Source organism: Falco peregrinus, chromosome 7 (assembly GCF_023634155.1).
Source record: "Falco peregrinus isolate bFalPer1 chromosome 7, bFalPer1.pri, whole genome shotgun sequence".
Lineage (NCBI taxonomy): Eukaryota > Metazoa > Chordata > Aves > Falconiformes > Falconidae > Falco > Falco peregrinus.
The window spans coordinates 85916928-85931283 of NC_073727.1; the positions used below are offsets into that span (position 1 = coordinate 85916928).

Sequence of the window (14356 nt, forward strand, 5' to 3'; positions counted from 1 at the left end):
CCTTGTTTTTCAGGATACTAACTGACCATTTACTTCTGTGTGATGTGCATATCTCTGGCATTCAAAGCTATTTTTAGAGAATTGTCTGCTTTTCTTGGTATCTGAAAAGTTATATAGCATTGTGACAAGCAACATATTTTCATGTACTTTTTAGTAGAAAAGGAAAGAGGAAAAGATTTTTGGCAGTAAATGTTTTTGAGCTAACTCTTTGGCAAGAATAATGATTTGACATTTTTCCCACAGCAGTCGTAAACTCAAAGTCTGAGACAAACTTTAGGCAAATACAGAAAGAAGTCCTATATGTGTATTTTCTGTGCTGCTTAATTTCTCTTCACTAGGTTATAATCTTCTAGGGAGGCAAAAATACCACAGATAGATTTCCTTTATTCTCAATTTAGTGAGACAATACGTTAAATCGATCAGAACTGTTTGAATATAACAGTATTTGTACAAGATTGTTTTGAAAATTGAGAAATAAAGCAGACACAGACTGTACAAAACCAGAGAAGAAGCCTGTCTGATGCCAGGGGAGTAACTCTTTGGGGCTTATATCTAGCCTTGTCGCTTTGCAGATGATGCCCGAGTAGGTTGCTCTGGATAGGGTGCAGTTTCTACAAGATGCTTGGTCTTCAGCTGAGCTTAGTAACATACATAGATTGCTGAAGAATAGTGAAGTGAATTAGAAAATGCACTCAGAAGACTCTTAAGCAAAGAGGGGAATTTTAGGTTTGACCAGTGAAATTCTTGGTAGTTCTAATTACTAGTCATACCCAATGCACAAATCATGAATTGAATGTATATGAAACATCTGTGGCCAGTTCTTGATTTTCATACTGTTTTAAAGGAAATTCTGGTTGCTCATTTCAAAAAAATGCATTAAAGTGGATCTGAGTTGCATGTTTTACAAGTATCAGCATACAAGAGATGAAATTAGGGAACATAGAAGCAGTACACGTGTTCCTGCAGGCAGTTATGAAGTCACTGCTTGTATTAGTGTTGTTCAAAGAAGAAATCGGATAAATCAGTTGTCCTACTGTTTTCGGGCAGTAGTTTAAGCATCTTAAGACTTCCTTCCTGAAAAGAAATTATTCTGCTTGCTTTTCCTTGTGCTGGCACAAGCGCTTGAAACTACACACTGAGCATATTTGGGGAGCTGATAGGACTTAAAACTTACTTCTTGCTGATGAAGGATTAGCTCTGGTCATGGACTTAAGGTGCTAATAGCCCTTACTCCATAAATGTTAGTTAAAAGATAATACAAAACAAACATTAGGAAAATGGCTGTCCAGAGTACAAGTGAAGCTACTAGTAAACACAGAATTACAACTTCTTTAAACTGTCAGTAGTGTCAGTAATGCTGGAAAAAAGGAAAGAAAACACTACACTGCTTATGGGAGTTTGATTTATACTCCTTTATTGATGAAGATGTAATTCAGTATTTTGGACCACTGCAGCCCGTAGGAAAGATACAAGCCATTTACCTTATTGGAAGCACTGGGTAAAATCTTTACTTTCAGTCCTTGTTCTTTAGAGCATATTAAAAACTTGTGCTGCAGAAAGAAATTGAAAAAGCTGTTCCTTCTTGGTTTGTATAAATCTGGGCAAAACTGTTCTTTCCACCATGGAACAATAGAAGAATGAAGATGTTGCCATAGCCTTACATTGGAGGAGACAGAAAGACAGGGCAGTGAGCTGGGGTCATGTCTACCCTGTGTATCTTGGGCTGTTGCAGAAGCTGGCAATGGCCTTGGTTTTGGTTTGGGTTCCCCCCTCGCCCCGTGTGATGAAACTGTAAGCAGTAAAGACTGTGAAGTTCGCCTATGCAAGAAACTAGAATTACTTATTTAAATGATTTATATACTGTGCTGCTACTTCTCCGGTGTTCTGTTTAGAAATCATGATGACACCTTATAGGGAGGGAGAGTCAGTGAAGTCATTGAATTCACAGTACTGCCTCAGGGATCTTGGTCTGAGCTGGTGTTTTGTGGGGAAGGGCAGGTTGTATGCCATTTGAAGAGCTGAATATCATCATATCAGCTAACATCAGGAAAAAAGACAACCAAGAGCCAGAAATGGTGGTTTTTTTTAAATGAAAGCAAAGACTTCTGTGGGCTGTAGACCTGTGGATCAGGCTCCAGGGTTGATTTTTCTGGCCTGGATCAGTGTATTGGGACCTGGTTTTGCACATATTTTTGTGCATATACAGGAGGATGTTCATGATGTCTTCAGCACAAAATCAGCTCTGTCCTACTAACTAATACTGGTACTAATACTGGTGTCTTGATAAATACCTCTTTCTGAGACATTCTGTGTTTTATGTAATCATAAGCCTCTATTTCAAGTCCAGATCTTCAAGAAAATACAAGCAGTGACAAAATAAATATTTTCACAAGCTGCTAATTCTTAAATGAAATCATGTTTTATAACAAAATATAAGTGCTGTGATAATAGATTTTACATGAAGTTGGAAGTTTATCAGGATACCAAAAATCTGGGTGGCTTTTGATTTAGACAACCAGAATTTTTTGTTCCAAGTGTGAAATGTTACGACATCACAAATTAAATACTAAATAGTCATATTTTAAACTAATGTTTACTTTATGTTTTTGCAGTTGCTGGCAGTGTGATGTAAGTAATCAAAACTCGTTCAACATCTGTGGTGTGTGTACTTATTAAACCTGGAAGATCTATTCCTATACTGAACTACTTGCTGGTCACATTGACAGGCAGAAAAATATCATGGTTTTTTGTTTAAACATTAGCGATGAGTTTTGATTTCAGGCAGTTTGAAGTGAAAGGTTGGGAGCTTGACTTAGGTGCTTCACTGATACACCTAGTATTTAACAGTGTTTGGATGGTGAATGAAGACAAAGTCAAAACTTTTCAAAAATGTCAGTGAACACCCTAGGGTGTCACACCCTCCTTGATAATTAGTTTTATAATTATTTAATATTATTTAGCTTAGCTATTTAAGTAATGTGTGGATTTGATGGGTTTGTATTTAAGAGTGTAGGTACTAACAGTCATATTCTGTGGTTGTGTCTGTGGGCTTACACACAGTAATTGTGAAGAATCTTGCTTCTTTCTTTGGTTGAGATTTAAATTACCTTACTTTCTGACACACTGAGGGGAAACACAACAGTCTTATCTGAGAAAGGAGAAGCATTGGTATAGCTACTCTAATTTGAAGCATGGTGCTCTGTTTGTATTACTGTAATAATTTGGCAGTAATTCCCATGCATACTAAGTAGCACAACTCTAGAACTTACCAAATTTGATAGGAGTCCATGAGAGAGTTTATAACTTGGAAGATCTCTCATGCTATTGTAAATGCTTTATTTTTATTATCCCCGCCACCAATAAATATCTCAAATCATCTCCATCCACCAAAAAAATTATACACTTTCCAAACAGGAGTACACTCACAAATTATATGAATTATTCTCTATTTGGTTTGGCTTATTCCAGTACTGCTGAACTTAAATGTCTTATATACCACGGAGTATATGTTTCACTATATAAAATTTCCAGATGCCACAAAGCTGAGTTTAGAACTTTACCCAGATGGCATTATGCTAGCCAAAAATGTTCACCATGTATATTAGCCAATGTGGTTGTCTTTGGGGTTTTTTAGGGTAATTGATAATACGGAATTTAGAAAAGGAGTAGCTTTCTTACAGAGGAACCATAAGACTCACATCTTTTTGGGTGGTTACAGAAATACTTTACTGACAACATACCTTAAGGCTTCCATCTCTGGAGGTATGCTAGTTTCTTAAGTTTATTTATACCCCCTTTGGCAATGTAGCTTATTTGTTCAGTCTTTTCAGGTAACAAAAAAAAAACAACCCGGTGTAAGAACAACCAAATTATCATAGTTCCAAAGCAAGAAAAGTGTAACTGAAAGGAGATTTGTCTTGGTATGATAGCCTGTGTATGTATTTGTGCATATGCGAATTACGTATATATTAAGACAGAGAAACTTCTTTATCCTTGAAGTGTTGCTAGAGGTTATGTCCCTGCCCCATCCAGTTCAGTATTTGGGTGTGGGAAGGGGACTTCACCTAGTTTGGGTTTTCTGCTAGGACATTTGTCAAGACTAAATAAGTGTTCCACAGTCATTGCTGCAATGCCTTTGTTCCTTTACTCAAACTGCTACATCTTCCATCATCACTACTGGCAATCTTTTGTTAACATTCACTTCTTGGTGTTTTCCACTAACAAGCCTCATGTAGATGGGCTTTCTACCCAGGAGTGGAATCTAACAGACCTTGACCGTGCGCTCACACTTGCAGCGTGCTGCCTGGTGGCATTGTACATAAGCTGTTCTTGAATACCTGTTTGGTGTAAGTGCTCTTTGTGTACACATCTCGAGGCTGACTGCCTTCAGTTTGCAGGTAATATCCCATTGAAAGTGTTTCTTGTTTTGAATGATCCCTTATACTCGCCATACAGACACATCATGGCTACACGTTATTCCTGATACGGCATGTCAAACCACATTACTGTGATAGACCTAATCTACCATGCTGCACTCAATACTTTCGGTTTGTTGACATTCCAAGTTATTTAGCAGAGTTTAGTAAGCAATGTCAGCTGCTTTTCTCCTGATCTGTACGATGTTTTTGTTCTGGATTAGTTATGGTATGTCTTCTTCCCTTCATTCCCTTTAATCCTAGCATCCAACTCTATAAACGAGTCCAGAGTAGTGAGTGGAAGCTGCTTTGTCTGAAGCAGTTATGGTGTTGGGCTCGTTAGGCATATCTCTGCATCTTACTCTATATGATGATACCGAACTCGGGATCCCAAGTTAATTTTCATTTGGTCATGATCCATCTAATACTACAACCTGGGAATGGCTCTGGTCTTTAGCGCGTACCTGCCTTCTTCAGAGGGGAGAATCTTAAGCCAGGAAAAAGGTTTCTAAGTCATGTGCATGGTCGATATGGGACACCTGCTTCACTCATTTTCTTTCTCGTTCTTGACTGTAGCTTTCACTTTCTTTTGAAGTTCTCGTTGATGCTAGGAGAATTTGTAGCCATTCTTTACCAGCTTTGAAAAAAGCTTGCCCTGTTTTCTTGAAACATACCCTTTGATGGTATCTGTAGAAAGCATCTGCTCTTTGAATCAGTGATTGGCAGGTATTGGAGGGTTGTGCCAGCCAAAGGGGAACCATACCTTTGTGGGAATGTGCTCCACGTGAACGTGAAGTGGGAGACCGATCTCACTGGGAAGTGCTGTTGCTCCTGAACCTGGCTGTTTGTGTGGAGCTCAGTCATCACTTGGCTACCTCTGCCGCTGCAGAAGCTGACCTCAGGAGGGAGTTCTTGCAGCCGCTCTGTGTGCAGCTCCTAAAGATGGATCTCCAGATAACTTTATCATATCAAGCTTGTTGCTTGGACTCTTCCGCATGGTGTGCTTGAGGGACATCACTGAAATAGAGGTTTTGCTGGTTACTGGCGTGGTTTGGGAGATGCAGCTTATCGTATGACCACTGTCTGTCACTTTCCCTGCCTCTTAGTCCCTTGGGTTTAGCAGGGAATGGAAATGGCAGTCCCAGTTATGTTCTAACCTATTTAAGTAAGCTTGCCCTTACCCAGATACCTACAGGGGTAAGAATTTCATCTTAAGAGTTAAATATGTGGATGGTGAATAATGCTGCCTTTTAGTATGAAACATATTTTAACACAACTTTGGTGTTGTAGGCCTAGTTTTAGCAAAGCAGGTTGCTCAGTATAACTTTTGAAAGTAGCAGTGCACCCACCAGAGGATGCTTTTCTACTGCAATATTCACGTAAGGGTTCTGATAATAATTGAAAAGGATAAGATGTATTGCCTGAATATTACCCGTGGCTAAATATTTTCCACAGTTTAAATCACAGATATAATATGTACTGATTTTTACTATACAAATTGAGATGATTCTATTTTTTTTGGAGCATTCTTGCCTGTGTGAGCTGCTGCTGAAATAAAATGCCCGTTTCAGTTTCACAGAGGAACAGAACTTTGCTGCTGTGCTCTGAATACAGCACTTGGTTTGATTAACAAGCATGTCCTGACTAGGGAGATAAATAACTTAATGAGGCCCAGGGCTGGGGGTAAAATTCTTTCTTTTTATGGTTGTAAGCGGAGCACAACAATGATTCATTAAGCAAAGCAGAATGAATTTGATTTTCTTTGTACAGTGGCAGTGCTGTATAGTCTAGGGACATCTAGACAAGGAAATCTATCATACTGATGAATACTTTTGAAGGGTGTGGTGGGTGTAAGTATTTAATATAGTTCATATAATGGCTTGGAAGTGTCTGATATAGATACAAAACCCATAAAAATAGCACTAATACTGAAATAAGTGCCACTATGTTATAGTGCAAATGCCTTTGCTTCCTTTACACAGTGTCTTTGCATCTGTACACACTGGTTTTAGAGGACTATACTGGTAGTAAGAGTTCACCAACATACTGAATACTTTTTTGTTAGGTGGTGGATTCTGAGAATTTGTCAGTGTTGATTATATCTACTTTGGTTTTGGCTAACTACTACTAAACCTCGTATTTTCAAAACTAAATTTTATTTGCTTCAGTTTATCCTTATTAATCTGGATGTGGATTGGAGTAGTGTTAGTTGGGCTTCCATAGGTTCTGCAAGTGCTTTTGTAATTCTTACCCAATGGAATTTTCTGCTATTAATGACTACATGGTATTTCAGTAAAGTTCCTAATTATTTAGGAGAATTCCAGTTGGGTTTCATCATCAGGGGCCTGCAGTCTTCAGTATTCTCTGTTGTGCAGATCAGATGGTGATACTGCCGAGCTGGAGGGGTTTTAGCATGCTGAATACCTATAAGGTCTCTCTTTCCTGCCCCATGAAATATGAGATCTGGTCTGGTGTTGCAGGTCTCCATGGTCACTTGTCATGGGTTGCTTTATGAATCAGTGTCTCTCTGCCGAGGCTATTGTTTTCTTCTTTAGATTTTTAGGTGTTGCTGTCTTTGCAACAACTGGTAAGAATCCTCTTTAATTCTTCAGTCATGCTTCTCGGATGACCAATTGCTTAGTTACATCTCCCCACTTTCTTCTCCTTCCTCATCCCTGTTGTCGTCTTTTTCCTTCTTCTGCTCTACTTAACACTTTGAGACTTCCAGGATGTGTTGTCCTGGCTTGGTAGCTAACTGTGAAATGTCCTTCACTTACCAAAGTTTGCATTAATTTTGTTGCTTGCTGCAGTCTTCTGAACAGGACACTAGTAAAGTATAGTATATGGGCCACATTCAAATATACACTGAGTCTTTAACAGGTAAACCTGGTGTTTCTAGTATTAAACAGGATTAATTACTTCATATATCATCTTCCTAAATATGAACTTACCTTACTGGCAGAAGCTGTTTGGCAGATTCGTGATGTCCAGGCCAGCTCTAGCAAGTTTGGACAATCAGCTGGATAAAACTGAATGGTAGTTTATGCAACCTGTTATTGCATTGGTCTGTTAAGCTAGCTTCTGCTTGGGTGTTTTGGTTGGGGGAGTGTTTGGGGTTTTTTTGCAGGAAGGGAGTGTTAATATTTACTCTAAAAGAAGAAATATGTTGTTCAAATTAAATCGAAAAAGGAAAGTAATTCATTATGACAGTGTTAGCTTTTACTCTTCATCTCTGGTTTTGAAGCTGACTCTATTTGAGCTAGGTAGCATTCCAAGCTAGCACAAAGAATTTTCCCACATTATTTTAAGAATCCGTATGAACAGTAAGCTGCACAGAATGTTTTGTCATCATGTTAGTCCATCTTTTATTCAGTGTCACCAGCCACTTGGTTTTGCATTTCTCCTTTACAGGGAGAATTGTTTCTGTTAAGCAAGTGTAAGGTTGGTTAAGCTGTAATATTCGTTTCACATAAAGCAGTTCTGTGTTTTCTTCAGTGCAAAAATACTAGCTATACCTGAGCACTTAAGGAAAAGTTTATTCTCTAAGGAAAAAGATTATACAAGTATGCTTTTCATTGTAAATCTTCTATAGTACGATACTGTTAAAGGTGCTCTCATTGATTGCTCTGTATTCTTAATAAGAAACAACATCAAGTTAAGGAGAAAGGGCTTCTCGTGCAAGCCTGTGGCATTCATGTAAACCTGAACTCTTTTAATGTGAATACTTGTATCAGCTGGACAAGGGGAAGAAATCATTGCCTGTTCCATCCAAAATATTGCTTCAGGACCCAGAGAGTGAAGGATTCAGCTTCGTTATTTTACTGCAGCCGTTTTACCGCTAGCATTCTTAAACATGTCGTGTATGACAAATCAATAACTGAAATCATAGTACATCTGGTTATGTAAGCATTTGGGCAGAGGGAGACTTTCTACTGGAGTTTCTTTCAAGATGATTTCAAGTATACTCCCTTGTTCTGATTATTCTAGTGTATTGATCAAAATTGCCAAATGGTACCGAAATAGATGTTTGCTAACATTGTTACGTTGTTTATTCAGTCCTCCTTTGTTGCTTCTTCCGTGTTTCTCCTCTGTTTTATTCTTTCTTGATTTCTGTGCCATCATCTGCAGTGGTTTTTTGCTGCTGTTAGGAGAGCATCGTATTGGATGTTACAGTAAAACAGACAATAAATACTCCCGTTGGGTTTGAGGTTCCAGTAGGGAGCACTAGGTGCTACAGAAGCATCTGGTGCTGCAGCAGACAGGTAGGGTATGTAACTTCTTTTAAGATGACTGTGTATGAAGACTTCCTTTTAAGACCAAAATAGGTTTTAACGCAACAGTTTACCAGAAACTGCATGTTTCTTACCTGTTACATCCTTGACTGGCATACCTTTGGTCCACGTTTTGGCTGTGCTGTAACCTGGTGGTGATATTGTGACTGTGAGCAACCACACTAAACAGTTTTTTGTTCAGTTTAATATAGTTGACATTTTTTGAGAGGGTTTCTTTTGGACACTGCCCAATAAGGGAATTTTAAGTATGTTCTTTATGTTTGCAAATTGACAGGAGCAATCAATACATGGGAGATTAGGGAGACTATTGAGAGGCACTTCAACATCCTGGGGGAATGGGCTGAGACGTAGTTCAGCGGAGGTGAGCCCAAAGCCCTATGTGTGATAGGGGGTAGCCCCATGCACCAACAGGCTGGTGGCTGGGGAGCAGCTCTGTGGACACCAACCCAGCTGTCCTGAACAGCCACCAGTGTGCCTGTGCAGCATCGCATCAGCTACACCTTCAGCAAGAGTGCAGCCAGCAGGTTGAGGGAGATAAATGCCATTACTGAGAACCTGTGGGACTGCATCCAGGTACTGATGGGGTGAAATCCCAATAAATGCTAGCCAGACTCAGAAGCAGGTTGCCCACAGAGGCTGTCGAGTCTCTGTTCTTCAGGATGCGTACAGCTCCATCGGACATCACTCCAAAAAACTTATTCTAATGGCCCTGCTTAGGGCAGGGTGTCAGACAACCAAAATTGCTATGTTACTCTCAGCTTTCTATCTGTTACACCCCGCAAGAAGGAAACAGCAAAGTTGATCATTTTAATATGACGGACTTGCAACATGCCATAGTGTAATTGGCAATTTGTTAAGCTGTCCCAGGCTTGAGAGCAGAGATCCAAGGGGACTATGATTTGGATGGTGGCATGAGAACCCTTCTAGCTACTGTACCTCAATGTGTGTCCGAGTCCCCTGGCCCTGACTGAAATGATTGGCAGCCTTTTGTACTTTGTGTGGCGGTGATTCAATCAGTCTCGTGTGTATCAGCAAGGCGGCAAGAGAAAGGAATGTAAAACTGTTCCTGAAAAGCAGAGAAGTTAGAGTAAAGGCTAATACTTTCAAATTTACTTGCTTGAGAAGCTGAACTGTTAGAAGTGAATGTCTGAGTTTTCAGTCCCTTAATTGTGACATCCCGAAAAAAAGGAAAGTATGTATGTTCCCAGATAATGCTCTTCAGGCTTCTATATTGGGAAAATATGAATTTAAAATGAATTATATGGTGATACCATAGGGCAGAAGTGTCAGTCGTAACATTTTAATGTGATCAGAGAATGATTGTGTGGGGACTCTTTTAAGTTCCAACTGTTAATGAAACAGTAAATTTAAAGGAAAAAAGGCATGCTTTGAGAACATGTAATTCATATTAGGGAGACAGATGTAATCATTAAGAAAGAAAATCTACTAGTGAGGAGTATGAAGCTAAAAACTTAAATATGTTCCTGAATTTTGGGGTTGTTTTTTTCCTTTTCCTAAACAGACTTTGCTGGAATATGCAGAGAAGTGGAAAACATCGGAAGACCCTCTGCCCCTGTTAGAGGTGTATACAGTGGCTATCCGAAGTTATGTTAAAGCACGACCTTATCTTACCTCTGAGTGTGAAAATGTAGCGTTTGTGCTTGAACGTTTAGCACTGTGAGTATGTTTTTCAGTTACTAAACCCAGCCTGTACAGTATAAACTTTTTACTGCCTAAATGCTTTCCCAATCCAGTTCACAATCTATAGAAATTCTAAATAGATTGGGAAGCACCTACCTTCCTCATGGTGAATGCTGTATGTGAGAGGGAACTTTTTTGGCTGTTGGAAATGGGGCAGTCTTGAGAGTGACTCCTGATCTAGGGCAAGCCAACATCGCTGGCTTGAAACACTTCGCTACTATTAATTTGCATGCAATATGAAAGTGCATAAATTCGCGCAGGCTGTTACAGGTTTGGACTTCAATGGTGAATCTAATTACTTTTTTTAATCTGTGTCTTTGAAAGAGTTTGCTTTTATAGTTTCTGCAAGTGTACGTGACTGCCTCTTCTTTATATGTGCAAAGAAACCAAACTAGTTTGTGACTTTGGTGTTTCAAACAACTGTTTGGCTACTAGAATAAAGAATTGATTATACATTTTAAAAACCAAAAATTACCTCAAATAATATTTCCATTTCACTTCCAGAAGCTGTATTGAACTACTTCTGTGTCTGCCTCTTGATTTACCTGAAAGTAAATGGGAAGAATTTCAGGCTTTTGTACAGGTGAGTTTTATTCATGAAATAAAGACTTAACAGCTCTTAAGAATGGTTTGGAAACCCGGGGATGTTAAGTAGTATGTCTGAAGACTTGTTTCCTGGTGGCTGATGTAGATCAAGGCCTTCAGCTGGAAATCCTATGTACTCTGCAGTAATTGCTGTCAGTCATATCTTTTGTCTGTCGTGGTTCATGTGGCAGCTGTGGAGAAAACAATATTTTCAGATACCTGAAAGAAAGCTCATGTTTTAAAAGGTGATTGTGTATTAACACTGTTAGAAGTGAAGTAATACATTATTCTTTACTAGTTATGGTTTTACATTTGAGACTGTGAATGAAAAATCTATCAATACTGCAGGATTGCTAGATATCCCACAGGGCATTAGCTGGTTAAGGATTAGAGCTCTGCTTGAAAGGAGAGTGTTGAAACAATTCTGGTCCTCGCTATCTGTTAGAAATACACATTGGGAGGTATTGCCTACAGTTAAAAAAAGGGGGGTTTGGAGGAGAAAGGAGTAATAGTGAAAAAAACCTAGATACAGTTACCTCAGGATTCTCAGCCTCAGTAACACAGGAAGTGCAAGGCTGATTTTTAGAGTGAATTTTGACTAGCAACTGCCTGATATAAATCAATTCTCAAGGGATGCATCTGATGCTGGGAGGTTTCACAGCCTTCAGAACAGGTGGAAAAGTAAAAGTGAAGAGAAAAACATGAGCCCCCTTTTTTTAAGGACCAGTGTTAGTTGTGCATTGCTACTTAAGCCACAGATTTTTGCAGGTATTTAGTTTGCCCCCGAGCATACATCTGCTTCCAGAATTTGTTCTAGTATCTAAATGTAGTAGAAAGTATTTTAATTGATTTTAAGACTCCAGCCTGCCTTCATCACATTTGCATATAACCATGCAGGTGAGGTCTTAGAGTTTAAGTCTTCTGCCATTACAAAAATATTCTTTTCAGTGTCTCTGGGTGCATAAAAATTGAGCTGCCAAAGAGTCCAAAATAAGAATTTAGGCAGCTGGTGCCGGACCATTATGTGGAGCAGAGAATTTACTCATCCATTTTAAAAAGGAAGGCCTATTTTAAAATTTAGTTTCAGAAATTCAAGCAGCCGTCCTGTTTAATAAATCTCAAGGTGAGTTTGGAGCACTCAGTTGTTTTGGTTTCTTAGCCTAGGCAGAAATAAAGCCTATATAGGCTGAATATTAAGGTTGATTTGTAATACATTTAATCTTTATGTGATAAGGATGTTGGGGTTTTCTTTTTTGACATAAGGTATAAATGAGGCACATATTCTTAGTATCTTTTTTAACAATACTTTGTTTCATAATATATATTATTCAGGTGGCTCATAAAAACTTGATGGAAAATGGCAGCCGGGAACTGCACATTTTAACTACACTTACACAAGAGAAAGGAGTGTGGAAGAACCCAGTGTTGTGTGCTATTCTTTCCCAGGAACAGTTGGATCCAGATAAAGGTAAAATTTAAATTATGGTTGGGATAAAATATGCCTAAATTTTATAATACATTGAAACATTATTATGATATATGGAAGTCTTTTGTTGAATATAGTTTGTGATAATTTATAAGCTATATAAATACATAAATATATAAATTCTTTGTATATGCCTAGGAGTACACTTTCTTAATTCAGGCAATGCTTATTTATTTAACATTGGTATTTTGCATAAAATGTAATCATACCTGTAGATATCTTGCCATTTTCTTCATAAGCCATGTGAAGGGAGATTACATGCAGGGTATTTTACAATGGGGTAGCTTCAGTACTGTTATACAAAAATTACTTGACATAAAATAAAAAATACTTTTTTTAAAATGACAATGGCATTTACTCAGTTATGAAATGTAAAGAGGGCCATTACCAAAGATTCATTTAGACCAGAGTTCTGAGAATGGCTAACAGCAGTTGCTCAGGGAAGAGTGTATGATCAGCAGAGGCTTACAATGATATTTTCGTGGTGTATTATTTCTGTTGTTAATGATTTGCAATTCAGAAGTGGTATCTTTGTGTTAATAAGTCTTAGCTGGTTTTTTTGCTCTTTTTGATTCTTTGCCTAATTGGTTTTAGAATCTATATGAACCATCACACCTAAGCGTCTGGCAGAGTTAACAGTTCTCATATCAAGTAGTTCCTCTTACTGTCTGCCTGCTTTTAGTCTGATGCCTGCTTATTTCATGTGATACTCTCTATTTATTAAGTAAACTGTTCTCATGTCTTTTAATGAATGCATCATAAGATGTGATTTGTTAGACTGCTGTCACATCCCATCTTCTCTCTCCTGTAGTCTGTTCCATGCTACCTTCTAGCTTTACTGTCCCATGCCTCATATGGGGGCCCAAAGCAGTCAGCATGTAGATGTACTGATCATCCGCTTCATTCTGCATTTCTTTCATAATGTTTCCTAGCAGTAGACTTGCTTCTTGACTGAGCACTGAACTGATGTTTTATTTAAAGTTGTCTGGTTTAGTCCAATTTCTTTCCTAAGAAGTAGTACCTATTTCAGTGTTGGGATTTTCCCATAACTGGTGGCATGTTCTTACCCTGCTTTTATCAGCATGTTTTATCACAGTGTTCTCTATGCCCCTTTTCCAAATACTTATAAAAATGCTGGACAGCAGAGGTGCTGGTGCAGATCCTCAGGGAACTCACTGAGGTTTTTTTTCTTTTACCTGATTATTTATTCATATGAGGATATTCTTTTTACTGCCAACATAGTTTGGTATCTTCAGGGGTTTTGAGAGACTTCTTTTAATACCTTTAGAAAACTAACTGGATCTCCTTTATTCATATTATCATAACTCCCTCAGATAAGTCCAGTAAATGTATAATGCAATTTATTTTTTTTTTTTTTTACAAAAGTCACGCTTACTCTTCCACAAGATTTCCATTTTGCCACTTCTTTTAATAATTTATTGTGCTTCTAATACAGATTTTGGATTGGTATGCAGTTCTCAGAGTCCCCCAGAGTATTCTTACACTAGCTTCATATCAACCATCTTCTAGTCCTCGTAACAGTAAGGTACTTCTAAGAGAGGTTTAATTAATATATTACTTGCCTTATATTTGAGGGGGTTTTAAGAACTCCCTCATGAATCTGGTTTTGATGACTATTTGTTTTGTTGGTGTTTTCCTGCATAGCTTTTTTTTGGTTGGGTTGGTTTTTTTTGGTGGATATTTCAAGATTCCTTTTGCCACCTGAGTGTTGTTTACCCAGGGGTGCTTCTGCCTTGGACTTTACTGACTCCTGCTACAGTTACTTGTATCAGTGGCAAGATTGTCATATTACATATGACATTTTTGTTACTCAGTTGACAAGCTGTTGTGTAGCTATTGTAATGCTCTGTAATACT

General features: G+C 38.4%; 1 protein-coding gene and 1 long non-coding RNA gene across 2 annotated transcripts in view; one reads left to right on the forward strand and one right to left on the reverse strand.

Moving 5' to 3' along the window:
• The window catches only part of ZNF292 (zinc finger protein 292), a 55570-nt gene that overhangs the window by 19232 nt on the left and 21982 nt on the right, over positions 1-14356 (forward strand). Inside the window, exons 2-4 of the mRNA XM_055810033.1 lie at positions 10230-10384; positions 10913-10991; positions 12326-12461. Coding sequence (XP_055666008.1) covers positions 10230-10384; positions 10913-10991; positions 12326-12461 — 370 coding nt within the window. The remainder of the gene's footprint in view (positions 1-10229; positions 10385-10912; positions 10992-12325; positions 12462-14356) is intronic.
• Positions 1105-11021, reverse strand: LOC114012003 (uncharacterized). Its single transcript, XR_003554179.2, has 4 exons — positions 10884-11021; positions 9644-9773; positions 8782-8835; positions 1105-8556 (listed from the first exon to the last, which is right to left on the reverse strand). It is a non-coding gene; the product is annotated as an uncharacterized LOC114012003 (long non-coding RNA).